The 15,580-nt window shown below is 39.7% G+C and overlaps 1 protein-coding gene across 2 annotated transcripts; it reads left to right on the forward strand.

The window, feature by feature from the left end:
* The first annotated feature begins 840 nt into the window (after positions 1-840).
* On the forward strand, positions 841-3,949 carry fbxl15 (F-box and leucine-rich repeat protein 15). 2 transcript variants are annotated; one of them, XM_085761504.1, is made up of 5 exons: positions 841-1,006; positions 1,369-1,528; positions 2,571-3,073; positions 3,174-3,392; positions 3,554-3,949. In XM_085761504.1, the coding sequence occupies exons 1-4, from the start codon at positions 981-983 to the stop codon at positions 3,361-3,363; spliced, it is 879 nt and encodes a 292-aa protein (XP_085617630.1). In that variant the 5' UTR covers positions 841-980; the 3' UTR covers positions 3,364-3,392; positions 3,554-3,949. The 2 variants fall into 2 exon arrangements, with proteins under 2 accessions (XP_085617630.1, XP_085617629.1); XM_085761503.1 differs by having other exon boundaries at positions 1,366-1,528; positions 3,554-3,801.
* Positions 3,950-15,580: the final 11,631 nt, after the last annotated feature.

The raw sequence follows: 15,580 nt of genomic DNA on the forward strand, positions 1-15,580 counted from the left end.
TACAAAATAGTGATTTATATTTTGTAGTTAAACCATGGCTTAAAGTTACAGCACTGACCTTTCATGATCTCTGCAAAATTCACTAGTTATTATGATGTATTTACTGGTGTCAACAAAGATTAAAAAGTTTTAGAGTTTTAAAAAATCATTAGGAAACCAACAATGCTTGCAAATCTACGTCTATTGTTGTAATAGAAGGCCTCCATGATACATAAAAGAGTTATTTTATGTTAATCCTTCTGGAAGACTAATATGTAAATTGCTTTTAACGTGATCATTGACGTATACCCGGAAAATTAGAACTGCTGCGTTCACTTGTTCACCGTTAACGCTCCCATCCTTGATAATATTAGACTTGACTAGAGTTTTAGACGTGTTTAAGTCGCACTTTTGCTGGAATTTGGGTTTTATTCATCACCATTCAACTCAAGTGGTTTATAATTTGTCTACTTTAGGCCTGCCAACGCAATTAATGGGACAAAATAGACCACAAAGCAGTGATAACATCATTTCGCTTCAGTTTGTATGTTCTTTTTTGTTGTTGTTGTTGTTTGTTTATTTTATTTTATTTTTTGTTGTACACAAATGTTTTTGTTTTGTTCAAAGGTGAAATTTAGTTACCATCCTCTATTGTAGCCTAACTCCTAGTTGAGTATCTTACATTGTATCTTTTTGTCTTATGGGCTATAGCCTAACACTTTTATTTTGGGGGGTGGTATTTGTAAATGTATGTTATGTGTGAGTTATCTTACTATTATCTTGTAATTTAGCAAAACAGCATTAGCCTACATGTTGTCAAATTGACAGCGCTGTGCTTTTCCTGAATTTTGTCAGATTCTCCCGACAGTACCTGAAGGCAGCATTGGGTTTTGGACAACACCTCAAACGCCTGCAAGATGCTAATGGGAGATACGTTGCTTTTGCGTTTATTTTCTCAACAACACGTCCTGAAAGACTCTGTATAATATACTGAGCTCATAATGGACGAAGAAGACAAGACGCGAACGTAAGTGTCCTTTTAAAACGGAGTGTTTTTAATTAATAAACAGCTGGCTCGGTGGCCCCCGGCAGGTTAGCTCCTCGGCTAACAGCGATAGCAACAACATCCAAGTCCCTGAGCAATGGATCTGTCCCATTTATTTGTGGCAGCTGACTTCGGCTCATGTATCACCGTGGCGAGCCGGATATAAAATGCCTGCTAATGTAATGTATCCGCTGCGTTGTTAAAGTGCCTGTCAAAGCCAAAAAAAGAAATGCTAACATGTAATTGTTTTCTGTTAAACCCCGCATCATAAACCATTTGCATGCAGTGTCAAAGTTCAGCTGTGTAAAAACGCAGAGGTTGTGCATTTGCATTTTGTTCAGCAGATGTCATCTACTGGACCTGCCCTGGGAAGATGTGCTGGTTCCGCACATTTTATGCCATTTGCCGCTGCAGCACCTGGTCAGCCTGCAGAGGGTGAGCAAGCAGTTCCACAGCCTCATCCAGGTGTACCTGGCCAACTGCAGGACCTTTGATCTGTCCCCGGTAAGTTGTTTTTAAGTCCAAGTTGTTCTTATATAATGCAATGCAGTAATGGATAACAAGGCTAACAGTGAACGATGAATTACAGTTATTATTCTAATCATCTGCAATATATAACACATTAATTAACCTGACCTGGACCTCCATAAGGGGCAGGAAACAGATGTGTGGATTAAGTATCAAACTCAAATAAACTCCTACATACAATAGTATTATAATAATGCAATAATAGTAAGTTAAAGTTAAAGTTAAGATAAAGCCTATTGTCCCGTGAAGGGAAAATTGTCTTGGGGCCAGGCCACTACATTGCACACATCCAAACCATCATAATACATAGAACACATGCACACATCCGTCACAGTAAGAATACAGTTAAAACCCATCGTAGGACATATTAGTGAGTAAGAAGAACCCATGGCAAGGGAATAGTAGGAAGTAATAGTGATAATACAGTGTAACTCCTGGATACACAGTCCACTATGTGACTTCTTCTTTAACTTGACTTGTAACTAACTAACTTGACTTTGACTCGACTTCTAATGTGACTATGACTTCTATAGATACTATCATGTTATAACTTGTATACATATACAAGTTATAACATGATAGTATCTATAGAAGGCAAGAAGAAATATTTAGACCTTTCAAGATAAAATGTGTTTTTTTTTCTTCCATAGAAATCATTTGAACGTCTAGGCAATCAGTCATCATGTGTGTGTGTTTATGTACACTGGGAAAATAAGGATTTGATCCCCTACTGATTTTGTAAGTTTATTCCCCCACAAAGAAATAGACAGTCTATAGTTTTTATGGTATGTTTATTTTAACAGAGAGAGACAGAATATCAACAAAAAAATCCAGAAATAATAAAGGCGATGAATGAATTTTCATTTGATCAAGTGAAACGAAGGCAAAAATCTGCAGGGGATCAAATACTAATTTTCCCCACTGTATACATAGGCTACTGTATGTATGTATGTACTGACAGCCATGGTATTTGCAATAATATGTGACAAATTCTGCCATCTGCCATGTGATATCACAGATTGGACCATGTATTCCCAAGGAAGCATTTTGCTCCATGTTAAAGGACAACAAGGTTCTCCAGAGCCTGTCGCTTCAGAACTGTTCAGACTGGGTGACAGACAAGGAGCTGCTGCCAGTTTTCGGCCAGAACCAGCATCTGCAGAGAGTGGACATGAGCGGGTGTGCTTGGCTCACCCGCCACTCCCTGGTGGCCGTGTCCTTGAGCTGCACGCACCTCCAGCACCTCGGCCTGGCGCACTGCGAGTGGGTGGACAGCCTGTCCCTGCGCAGCCTGGCTGACCACTGCGGGGGGCTGCGGTCGATCGACCTCACCGCCTGCCGCCAGCTCAAGGACGACGCCATCTGCTACCTGGCCAAGAAGTGTTCGAAGTTGAGGTCTCTATCTCTGGCGGTCAACGCCAACGTCACCGATGAGTCGGTGGAGGAGGTGGCCAAGAACTGCAGGGGCCTGGAGCAGCTGGACCTGACAGGCTGCCTGAGGGTCAGAAACCAGTCCATCAGGTACAGTATATGTTATTCTTCAAATACAATCCAACTAACTTTGACACGCATCACCTCACGTGCAGCCGTCCATAATATCCCGTGCATGCTGTGCTCACAGGACTCTTGCAGAGTACTGCCCAAAGCTGCAGTCCCTGAAGGTGAATCACTGCCACAACGTGACAGAGTGCAGTCTCGATCCTCTACGGAAGCGCAACGTTGTGATAGACGTCGAGCCGCCCTTACAGAGGGCTCTGGTGCTGCTTCAGGATGTGCTGGGGTTCGCTCCCTTTATCAATCTGCAGATATAACCAAAGGGACATCTATCTGCCCAACACAGGTGGGTGATATCAGCAATATATCTACTTTACCAGCTTATGACAAATTTATATCCAGAACCCACAGGGTCAGAACTCAACAGCAGGAAATTTATCACTAGAATAAACAGATAATATCAGTGACAATCAATCAGTTGTAAACATTTACCTCTTTTCATTACAGGTGTCTTCATAACAGCAGTCACTCGTAGCTGCATCACATGGACATTGCACTCACGATTGTGCAGCTAAATAATGAGGACAAAAAAAAAAGTTTTTAAATCAAAGATACATATTAAAGGCGGGACTGAAAATAACGCCACATCTGTAAATGACTGAAGAAAGCCATGTACTTTGAAGAACTGCTGCCTCGTATCCAAAAGATATGGCTGCACTTTTTCTTTTTGATGAAATAATGTTGGTTTATAGAAAAGCAATTCTAACCAAAGTACAGTTTATTGGTTTATTGGTACTTTATATATACATATATATATGACGTGAAAAAAAAACCTGTTATCTTATGTTTCATTTAGAAACATTCAAACACGTTTGAGTTTAATTAAACATTTCATTTTGCATGTGTGTGTGCCACCTTAAAAGGATCATCTCCTCACCCAGTGCCCCACAGTTTGCACTCACTCACCACTAGTCATTTGTTTTATTTTCTCCACTACTGAAACTTCTGCCTGCCATCACTGCTGACCATGTGTCCTCCAGAATCAATGTCCTGGCTCCTCAGGATCATCCACACAGCTCATCGTCAACAGTTTTTCAACAGTTCCCTGTGTGTTAGAGGTCGTTAAACTAAAACTCTCTGTATAGCAAGACACTAATGGGGCAATTTGGAATGTATATTCATTTTGGTATGGAAGAAGCAACCTTTAAATCTGCATCTACCAAATTCATGTGTGAGATAGGCATAGGGATTTATGATGACTTTTTTCCTTTAAGCCTTTGAAATGAATTTTGTAACAAACAAACAAAAGAACATGTGTTGAAATGCTGTTTTCCCTGTAATGCAGAATATGAATTATATAAGTATTAAATTGTAAAATACAAGACCATCAGTTTTCCTCTGTAAGGACGCATAAAAGTGCTGGGATGTAATGGATTATTGGGACATTTGGTTTACTTTTATTGCAGGTGGATGGCACTTTGATCAATAAGTTTAAAAAAAAACTGATGTTAACAAATGATTTGGGTTAAGCAGCTGCTGTTTTTAGAGGATTTCACTCTCAATCTCATTGAGACACAAATGCTTTACTAACCCTGGCACAGATGTTGCTCAGCAGTGACACAAGGTGGCAGCAACGAGTCAGGAAATGTGTCTGTTGTAATCCCTGTTGTCTGTTTGAGAGGCTGGATTACTTCTATCTAAACTACACTATACATCCAGGAAACAGTCTGTTTTTTTTTTTAATATAGGCTACCAGCATCCACTGTCACAATTTTATCAAGAGGCCATGGATCTTTTGCTTTGAGGCTCTGAGAAAAGACTAATGTTTGACCGGTTTGACAGGTTGTAGAGAGAAACATAAGCTTTTGTGATGTTGTTACCACCTGATGCAGTGACTGCACAGTAAGAAAGCACGTGTCCCCCCTTGTTGCAGCAGCTAGGTGTTAAAAAATCCCTCTCACTCTTCTCTCTGGTGGTCTGATGGGCAGACTATATTGTAACTTGTCTCTGTGACAACACAACAGGTCTATTTTCCACTTGATGGCATGGTTTACCCCATCTGCTGCGTGCTGTCCACAAGCCGACTTTGCACCAACAGAGAGTTGCCTTTGGAGGGCTTCAGGGATCGACCGGCTTCCTTCTGTTAGCTGTGCTGCTGATCATCATATTGTACCGGTGTGCCTCCGAGGAGACATCACTGTGTCGTTAGTTATAAAGTAAATCTTGAAATTTCAATTCATGAGGCGCGTCATGCCGTAGTTGCTCATACTTAACCAAAGTATTTGACATTTCTCTGACGTTTTTAAGCAAAAATAAACAAGAATCTAGGAGCAAAGACCATGTGGAACCAGGACTTTGCCTCCTTAAAATAACAAACGGTGCAAAAACATAATGCTCTTATGTCCCTGCTTCATAAAGGGAATTATAACAATTAGCTGTAACTTCTCAGTCACACCTTCAACAATAATAATCAGCATAAAAACATCTCGAGCTCAGTGGCCCGTCCTTGTTGCTGTTCAGCAGTCAGAGGGTTAAACGTTTCAGGCTACATTCATCATGTAGGACTTCAATTAGCATTGATCTGCAGGGGGGGAAAGAAACATCGCTGTGTTTTTATATATACCATGGAGCAATTTCTGTTCCACTGATTGAGTGTATGGGATGGGGTGGGGTGGGGGGTGGGGTTCTCAAACACAGCCGGCCCAACATATTTTGTCTCCCTGTCAATAATCTGGCACTTGTCTAAATTATTGATCAATAGCAGCTGATCATTTTATACCGAGGCACAACAATGTAGTGGCTGCATTTTATTCAGAATGCAGCTTTAGCCCCTCGCAACATGTAATATACTGTACTTATTAAAACAACACATAGATTCAAGTTTAATCTCTGGCTGCTTCCAAAATCCTCTCTGACAGAGTGACTTACTGACGGTGATCCTTCAAAATAAAACCATTACAACAAGGTGATATAGGCCTTTTGCATATTTTCAAATGAAAAACCACACAAGTGTTACTTATAACATTAATAGAGGCTGCGTTCTGTTGTGTACTTTATTTTGATAGGTTATAGGCTCATTGGAAAAATAGTGGTCATATAGTATACACATGTCACAATAACTATAAACCAAACACTGTGACTCATACATTCAGATGGTGGAGATAGCACAAACTTTATTATATCTGTCCGTAGAACATATTTTGGTGCTTTATACAGGGGTACAATATATAAACGTAGATGAGAAATACATATGGGTCTAATGGCTACACAACACAACACAACACCACTCAAATAGGTGAAATGGGTGAATTATGACTGTTTTGAAAATTAAGGTTGCCATTTGTTGAATCTTTGCCCTCAGTCTTACGTGTTCACTTTATGGTTTTGCGTCAGAAGGGAAAATGAAACAGTATTTTCACTTTCATACTGGACCGATTTCATTCTTACAAATTCATTCCTCTCTTTTCTTTAAAATTTGGATATAACCATTTTTTCTTTTAAAGAAAGGACATAAAAACTGACATTTACAGGCTTGTACACACCCACACACATGTATTCCTCCCCATAGCAGCATAGAATATATTGTAATTCCTTAATAAAGGAAAAGTATAAAACAAAATACATAAGCTCAGGATGTTGTCTGAATACAGGAAAAACATATATTACTTACATTTATATGTAGATAATAAGTACGTAAAGGCCTGTCAGGTAAATGGCAATATAACCATAACTTTACACTGCATCGACCGCCAAACACTGTGTTCTACATAATATCTCTGCTTGTATAAAGTAGGCCTCTTTTCCATCAACGCTATAATGTTTTAAAATTCTACCTTTAAATAGCTCTTGACCTCATATCTTCACATCCACAGGTAAACTACCATTTGCCATTGAGCATCCCGTTATACAAGAGGCTTGAATGTCAATTTTACTTTTAAGGCAACCTCCAAATAAGGCCGTGTTTTCATTTGGAAAACCGAGAGAAATGAATAATACTTGGGAACAACTGTCATGAAACAGTAACCAAGTGAAAAGGAATTATGAATAATATGTCTTGGCATTTATATGAAATCAAATTATTAATTTCGGTTGAGGAAAAAAAGGGGGGGGAAAAAACAAAACACAAAAAGATCAGGCTCAAGAAAATAAACCAGAAAACGGTTTCGGCTACTTTTCAGCTTCCTGTTAATTAAATAAGTTCCTGTAAGGTGGAGAGAAAATTACTGTAGCTGCTCAGATGGGCCCAAAAGTGTGTCAGAGATTTTGTTCATTTTCATATTTTTAATTAACAGACTTTTGCTCCTCCGTCTTCCATCAGTGAATGAGTCTTTCGTTCATTTATTTGATGTAGTTTATCTCCCCCAACCATTCATATACAACCCTATTGGATCCTGGGACTTAAGGATCCATCTTTTGGCCACCAGAGAAGCATAACTAATGACAACATTAAAGTGGCTTTGTGAGCATGGCCATCAAAAATGTCGATCAACCAAGCAGGAAATAATGTTGGATTTTAAAATCTGCATGAATAAACATGTATGTTTAGAATCTGGTAAGCTCAGTTTAGAAAGAACTGAAGGTGTTGATGTACTTGTGGGAGATAGTGATGAAAAACTACAACTTTAAGAGTTCATAGGTGAGTCATGGGTGTGAGGCTTTAGTAAAAAAAACAAAAAAAAAACACTATTATGTGGATTCAGGCCGAGCACAGTTGTGTTTTCATCCTCTGAGTCGAATGAATGACGGTGCCACACAAGACGTCTTCAGGGTGCCGTCTAATTGAAGCGACGTTTCAAGCTTTCTAAGGACTCAGAACTGTCAGACCCATTAGCATCTTCCTAATTACTGCGCTCCTGACCCCAGACTGGACAGGAAACACATGGTCAGCTAGCTCCGGCCCCACTGCCGCCAGTGAGTCCAGTCCACACACTTAGTTTATCTCTTCATTAAGACATTTTTTTGTCATTTGCTCTGAATGAATAGAGCATCAGAGCCAGAGAGTGACTCAACTATTCACTGCCTGGGTGAAGAATGTGTTGGCCCAGTTCCTTGGGAAGAGCCCTGTATTTTACCCAAGTGTCAACAACACTATAAACTTGTTTTTATTAATGAATGATGGATTGAAGCAAAGGTTTTGATTTTGTCATGTAAGTTAGTTCTCACCCAGATTCAATGCAGGGAAATGAACAGTATGTGTATAAAAGCAATATGAATCAAAATACATGCATCATGATATCATAATAATTTCTGTTATTTGTCAAGATGGCAAATTAGTTGATTCCACCTTCTCAAATGTGAAGTTCTGCTACTTTTCTTTGTTAAAAATCTTTACATATTGAAAATGATCTGGCTTTATAACTCAGATCAGACAAAACAAGCAAACTGAAGGGGTCATCTTAAACTGTGGGAACTTTCAATGTGATACTAAATTAAGGCTGCATGATATGCAAAAAGCATAATTTTCCATTAAAAAAACATTTTCACTGCAAAATGTAAAATTTATCATCTGAATTTTGAGAATATGATTTGTCTGCAAAAGCATCTCTGTAGCAACACAACACAATGCAGATAAAGAACTATATCCTTTGTATGTTTAGTTATGTAGTTGTGTATAATGTGAGCGTCTCAATATCACAGTTGTGTGGTGGGATCTCAACTTTCCACTTTCCATTCCTACTACTGCTGTTTTAAGTGGTAGAAGAAACAAGATGATTCAACTGTTTTAACATATTTTGCTCAGTTGCTAACTAGTTTTCTTGCTCTCTCAGTTGCAGCATGTAATTTCTTACACAAGGTTACCTACAGGTCACACCAATTGCCTTTCTATCTGTGTCTATTTCCCTCCTGAACACAAATATTTTTTATTATCCTAATTTTTAGTTTTTCTAATTAGCTAAACTACTTCACCATCTTTCCGTGTACCCCCTGGCTCCTAGCTTCCCCCTTGGGAATCACCACAGTGTATAATCTATAGGGGAGGTATAGCTGCAGCTGTGAATGGTAAAGACCTTGTTCAATGGCACATTTGAGTAGTTTAGCATATCTAAGCACTTCGGTCTCATTCTGGCACTTCGTGATCTGTGAATCCCTGCAAATGCAAGATGATTCACTCCATGGGGTGTACTGTACAAGTCGTGATTCTTTTAAAGCGTTAGTGTGCAACTGAAGAGGTGACCCTTCTCATGACAGTCACTCCGCTCTGACCTCAAGCCTCTCTGACACCCAGGCTTGAGTCCCTGCCCAACTCTGAGCACCCAGAGGCAGTTTTCTGTGGCTACGCTCAATTTGCCTGCAATATAAACACACTGATTTACCTAATAGAGAATATGTATACAACAAGCGTGATGAGGATTCGTCCTGGCAGGAGCATTTTGCCCTCTGATCTAATCCGGGCTGCTAAATTGTGAGTAACTGTGTTGAACTTGTGTCCTCCAGCCAGCAGAGATCAGAGTTCAGCGTTGTGCCGTAATCACAGATCACATCTTGTTATGCTTAGTGGGCAATGAAAGATGCTACGGACTGTCTCATACTGTAGCAGCTACTTCATATACTAGGGGGACGTAGATCTGGTTTAAGATAAAGAAAGACAAATCTAAATGCAGATCACAGTGGTTTTACAGTACAAACTCTTTAACTTTTTATATTATAAGCCACCAGTGTCTGCAGATGGGGGTATCTATGGAATTTGTAGTCTTCATGTTTGAGGCCAGAAAATGATTAATATCACCTGAAAAATCTGAATAATCCAAACCAAACTATCACCCAAGCCTCCCCTGTCTCATTTCTGCTGTGTTGCTTCACTGCCTATAGAAACTCTAGCATAAAGGAAACTCGCAGTATTATTTGACAAATGGAGCACAAACAGCAAAATACGCGTTTAGTACATGTCTCGGCCCGTAGATTAATGACATTAACGAAGTTTCCATTAGCACAGCGATCGGGGGAGACAGAGGCGTCCATGCGTAAATCCACATGACTGAATCACTGATAAGAGAAAATGAAACACATCTCTATGGGCCAAGAGGGGCCAGGAAACGCCACTCCAAATTAGCCTGCGGCCCAATTTGTTGTTACTTCATTAACCGACCAGCATCTGTAGAGAAGGGGAGGGAGGTTGTGACCCATCTTTTGCCTAAAAAAATTCCCATTTTGCTTTTATTGCATGGGCCTCTAGGAGACAAAACAGTTCCCACAGTAGAAAGAGAGTTGGGTGGAGGATCCACACCACAATATGACATGAGCTGCATCAGCCAACATTGGGAAATGGGTTTGTTCATTCAACACAGGTCTGAAATGTGAGAACAAAATTTGTTTCATAATCTCATGTTGAAATTTTTCTGTGGGTAATCTATTGTTTCATTGCTTGCTCAGCAGTTATCAGATGACCTTTCATATCTCTGTCCTTTTCTGAATATTTTACTGCCATAGTCCCTGTAATACAGAGCTTCAGATCACAGAAGATTTCAAAAAAAGCATTTTAGACTTGTTCTTGGTAAAGGTTAAAGAAGTGAAATGTCCAGCGGAAACAAAATGTTACAGTTCCAGTGGAATTTGAGTTATCCTGAAAGCTGAAATCGCAGTACAGAAAGAAGGTGAATATCCAAGATAATGATAATAATAAATAATTTGGAAGTTTGAGTGAAATTTCAATATCAGATTGTATTGATTTTTCACGTCAATGAAGAACTGACAGGTGCTTACAGTATAGCCTATCTACTGTAAAGTAAACCTAACTTTTTGCTGACGTTCAGTTTTCTGAGTTGAAGCTCTCTGCACACACACTAACACTAGTCCTGTTGACGCATGAACCGATTTACTGCTATTTGTGAACATTCATTAAAAGGAAAGCTCAGAAAGACACATGAAGTCTGTGCTTTAGACAAGGCAATACGTTGCTTACAACAAAACAAAAACTTCCCAGTGTCCATCAAAGCATCAAATTATATCAGTCATATGATTTTAATGGTAGCCTAGTCTAACTTATAAAGCAAAGCCTGAATTTAAAATGTGTCTTTTTTTATTTATTAGTGAGAACCATGGATGTAGGCAGGAGTTCGCTGATTAACCTCCGACCTCTAGGGGGCGTCCTAACCCTTCTCATCTTTTGATTTGTTTATTTACTATTTTTAATTTAAAACCAAATAAAATAATTCAATTGCGCTTGCGTAGTTGAAATTTTAACCAATAAATGAATATATTTCTTTTTTTTTCTTTTAAAAGAAAAGGAAATCGTGACGATGACGTGATGACGTTAGTTACGTCAGACGGTGACCCTGGGAAATTAGCGCCAAAGCAAACTCAGCTGGTGAAAGGAAAAAAAAGAAGGGTTGAGAACTTGTTGGAAACAAACTTCGGCGCAATGGAGCAACATAGAGAAAAGCAAAATGATATTGGAGACACTTAAATTCGTGAAAACTTACCGTCTAATAACAACAACTTTAACTCTATCAATACCGGAGATAGAGCTCGGGACCTTTTCATAAACAGACTGCGGTCCGACTTGGAGCTACTCAGAGGAGTTTCATCATGTGGAGTTTTCTCGGATAAAAGGGCTGGAAGAAGACCGTCATTTGAGGTGAGCTGTTTCTCATATTAGCCTATTAGCTAGCTACTCACCAGTGTTGAGCACCTTACTTTTAAAAAGTAGGTATTATTTATAGTTACTTAGTCAGGTAGGCTAGTTAGGCTACTTACGTTTAGTTGATAGGCTGAAAAAGATGCAGGCTGCATAACTACATGGGACTTCTTGAGACAAGTAATGGCGCAGTTTATTGTCAGCAATGGTATTTACTTTATAATGGGGAAACAGTAACTTTTTTTGATTAGCCTACTCGTTACTGAAAATAGTAACTCACACTACAGGCATGCTCCTCTCCAAGATGTTTTTACAATGAGAAGGAGTAGCCTCGTTGTTGACATGGATTGGTATGGGCTCTTTGCACAGCTCCACTACTTCCTGAACTTAATGCTGCTCCTTTGTTTCCTGTCTTACATTATTGGACAAACTGATTAATCCAGGTGTGTCTGAGTAGTCACAATGGTCAGACACACCTGGATTAATCAGGTTGTCCAATAGGAAATAACGGAGCAGCAGAAGTAGTGGAGCTGTGAAAAGAGCCCATTGGAAAACCCTTTGACTGTTGCATCATTGCATCTCTATGCAAATTCAGGTTACATATTTGTTGCAGGTGTATCTATATGCAGAGCAGTAGGAAATATCACTTTGTGTGTGTGTGTGATTGATGGAATAATCTATATCATAGGATTGTATTGGCGGAGGTGGGGAAGTCCGTGCTTCCTTTCTGCCATTCAGCTACACACTGTGGGTTCATGTGTTGATACTGTTATGCAATCATGTGGTGTAAATCCTGTATGATACGGGAGAATACATCTACAGCTGTTGATATTGTCCTTCAGGCTGTGATAATAGGATGTTGTCTCTCGGTGTAAGTCTGTATAAACTACAGGTGTTTCCAACAGATAGTGCTGTGCCGTCCACTGAGAATCGGTAATACAAAACCAGGACTGTGGATGTGTGGAGGAGGATGGTCTCCAAGGCCTGGATACAGTATAGATACAGTATAAGATGAGAACCGCTGCATATTAGAAAACCCAAAAGACATGTTGGCTCTTGAATGATTATGTAAACAATCTTATTATGTGGCTCAAGGTAGAGGTAAAGTTTATTTTGATTAGCAATATTCTACATGGATAACTCTGGTGTCAAGAGTTTTTGTATAGGCTAATGAGAACAATTTGCTTTATGCCTGTAATTGTAGGCTACTTGTGATGTGTTATAAGGTCATGAAATTTAAATACGCACATAGATGAATCAGGATCATGTAGAAAAAAACAAAGTTGAGTTAAAATAAAATGAAACAACTCCTGGTGTTGGATGGAGGATGTAGAGTTGCAGCGTATCTGTCCTGCAGTGGATCAGTGGAGAATCAGTTGGAGCTGAGGGGCCTTTCAGCTCTTATCTGCTGATGGAGCTGGATGTCTGGGATGGCTAGTTTCTTATCTTCCATGGCCCACTAATATCCACAGGGGACCAACACCGTTTGGCACCCTGAAATCCTTTTTTTCCAACACCGGATGGGAAATCAGCCCGTGTGGATCACAGGGGCTTGAGACATGGATGCCATATGGCCCCTTTTTATTCCCTGTGGAGTTCAGGCCTTTTGGATGCCCAGCATCTAAATGCACACCAGAGATTTTGACAATATGTGATGTGACAAAGGAATTTTGGCAGTTTATGTTGTTGTTTGTCATTACTAGCACATCAATGAGATTCATTAGCATTTTTCAGGGGCTGAACTGGTGACTATCTGTAGACCCAACTGCATAAAACAGGGCTCATTATAGAATAGTGTGTAATTAATAGTATTTCAAATGGGTGTTAGACTGAGCAACATTTTAAATCTGGTGCTCTATTTCAGCGCACAATTTCTCTTTCAAGAGACATTTCATCACAAAAAACAAAACTTTCTCCACATGATCTGCCTGCTATACTTTTCTGACTAAGTATGTCAGAAAATTGAGAATTCATAGTTTTTTTAAACAAGTAAACCTCCAATGGAAACAAAAGAATATTTTACAGTTGAATATTTTGAGGACTTATCCTATATGCTTTTATTTCAGCAGGAAAACATAATCTATATTTAACACCTTGGAATTGGACAGAAATGTGACTGTAGCATTGTGGATAATATTAATCAGAAGATTTCACCCTAAAAGCAGTAAAAATATAAGATCAATAAAAATATTCCATAATCTGAGACCAACACATCAAAATGCATAATGCAATTTAGATTTTAAGTGTAGGATGTTATGAAAGTCGTTTGGAAACTTGTTTTATCAAGAAAGATGTTCAGTTAGTGAGTATTATCATATCGTTTTTAAATGAAATTGCTTTTCATTTTAATTGCACATTTAGCTGAAATATGAGCACACAGATAACGTTCTGTTAACATCTCTGAAGTTTGATTGACAGAGAAAAAAAATAGTAGAGGGTGCACTACTGTGTCTGGCCAGCTGAGGACATGCTTTCCTCAGACTGGGAGATGGGAATATATAGATTTAAGTAGCCTCACTTACCCACAGCACTGCTCAGACAGTGCACACAGTAGCCCAGTGGATTACTGTGTATAGAAAATGTACAGACAACAAACAGATGGGACAGCTGCTGTAGGAAGTGATGCATAGATGTCTAAAAGAGACATAGAATTTGTAATAATTATATGAATACACATGTGTACTGCATAAAATGGGTAGAGAGTGGCATTAAGGTCATATTTAGACTAATAAAACACACCAATGACAGCTCTGTGGACTAACAGATGTTGTTTTTTAAAAATATTTTTCAAATATTCCTTGGGAGGTAATTGTCAACAAAGTGATCAGTAGGTGTAGATGGAGAGCTGAAAGCCACACACTCTGAAATTGCCAACTTTTCCCACGCAGGTGTAATCCTCAGTGAGATGACCCCGCCGCAGCACAGTATGTTTATGACGCAGGTTGAGAAGACCTCCATCGAACTTCTTTATGAAGTAGATTGAGGACAATTTTCCTGCTGAAAGGTGGTCTACCTGGAAGGCCGAGGCTCCCTGCCAGCTGCATGTCATTTCTATCAAACGTGGCCGGGGTCTGTCAATTAAGAAAACACAGGGCAATCTGTGGCTGCTGAAAGAGATCCTCTTGGCCCGCTACCAGGCTGAGAGACGGCCTTTTGTTCCCAGGCATGTCTCACATACTTTCAGAGCCCAGATAAGCTCGGGCTTCATGAAGCCCTGCTTTATATTTGCCCACTGTAATGTCTCTGTGGGGTCAGGGAATATGGGGAAGCACTGTCGGCGAAAAGGTAATATCCCCCCTCCCACACACACACTAATGGGTCAGGAATAGAAGCCACAGGTTAGGTGGTCCTGAGGCCTGGCCAGGGGACTTTTCTGCTGAATGATCCCCTCCTCCCCATGTGCCCACCCTCGATCCTTTTCTACCTCTTTCATACCGAGGACATAAACTGCTAAACAAGCGGGCAGCTTTAGCCGTTTCCTGAAATCGGATAAACTGGTACTCTATGCCTGGATCTGCCAGCGTGAGGGGGGGAAGGGAGGGGAGTTTGTTTTAGTACCAACCAACCAGACCACCCACTGACACACAAACAGGTACATCAAGGTGGGTTGAAATTTAAGATGAGGAGAAGGGGAGGTTTGAGGCCATCAGGTATAAGGGGGGGTCAAAGGGGACTGGAGGCTCTTGATGACTTGGCGTCATTGTGGTTTATCATAAAATATGCCTTGTAAGAGAACCAAGGAAAATACCAGGCATTCTTTTTACAAGATACCTCGACCAGGATCAGGTTTACCTCTACTTTAGTCTGCTTAGATATTTGTTAGGTATGTGCTTATTTATAAGTGGAGTAGACAGACATTTCTCCTTATTACAGAAAACTTTGTAATTATTTGTTATTGAATACTTATTTATATTAATGTGTAACATTTATTTTATAGACAGTATAGACAACAAGAGAAT

This window comes from Trachurus japonicus, chromosome 19 (genome assembly GCF_045865225.1).
Source record: "Trachurus japonicus isolate A0001 chromosome 19, Traja_1.0".
Taxonomy (NCBI): Eukaryota; Metazoa; Chordata; class Actinopteri; order Carangiformes; family Carangidae; genus Trachurus; species Trachurus japonicus.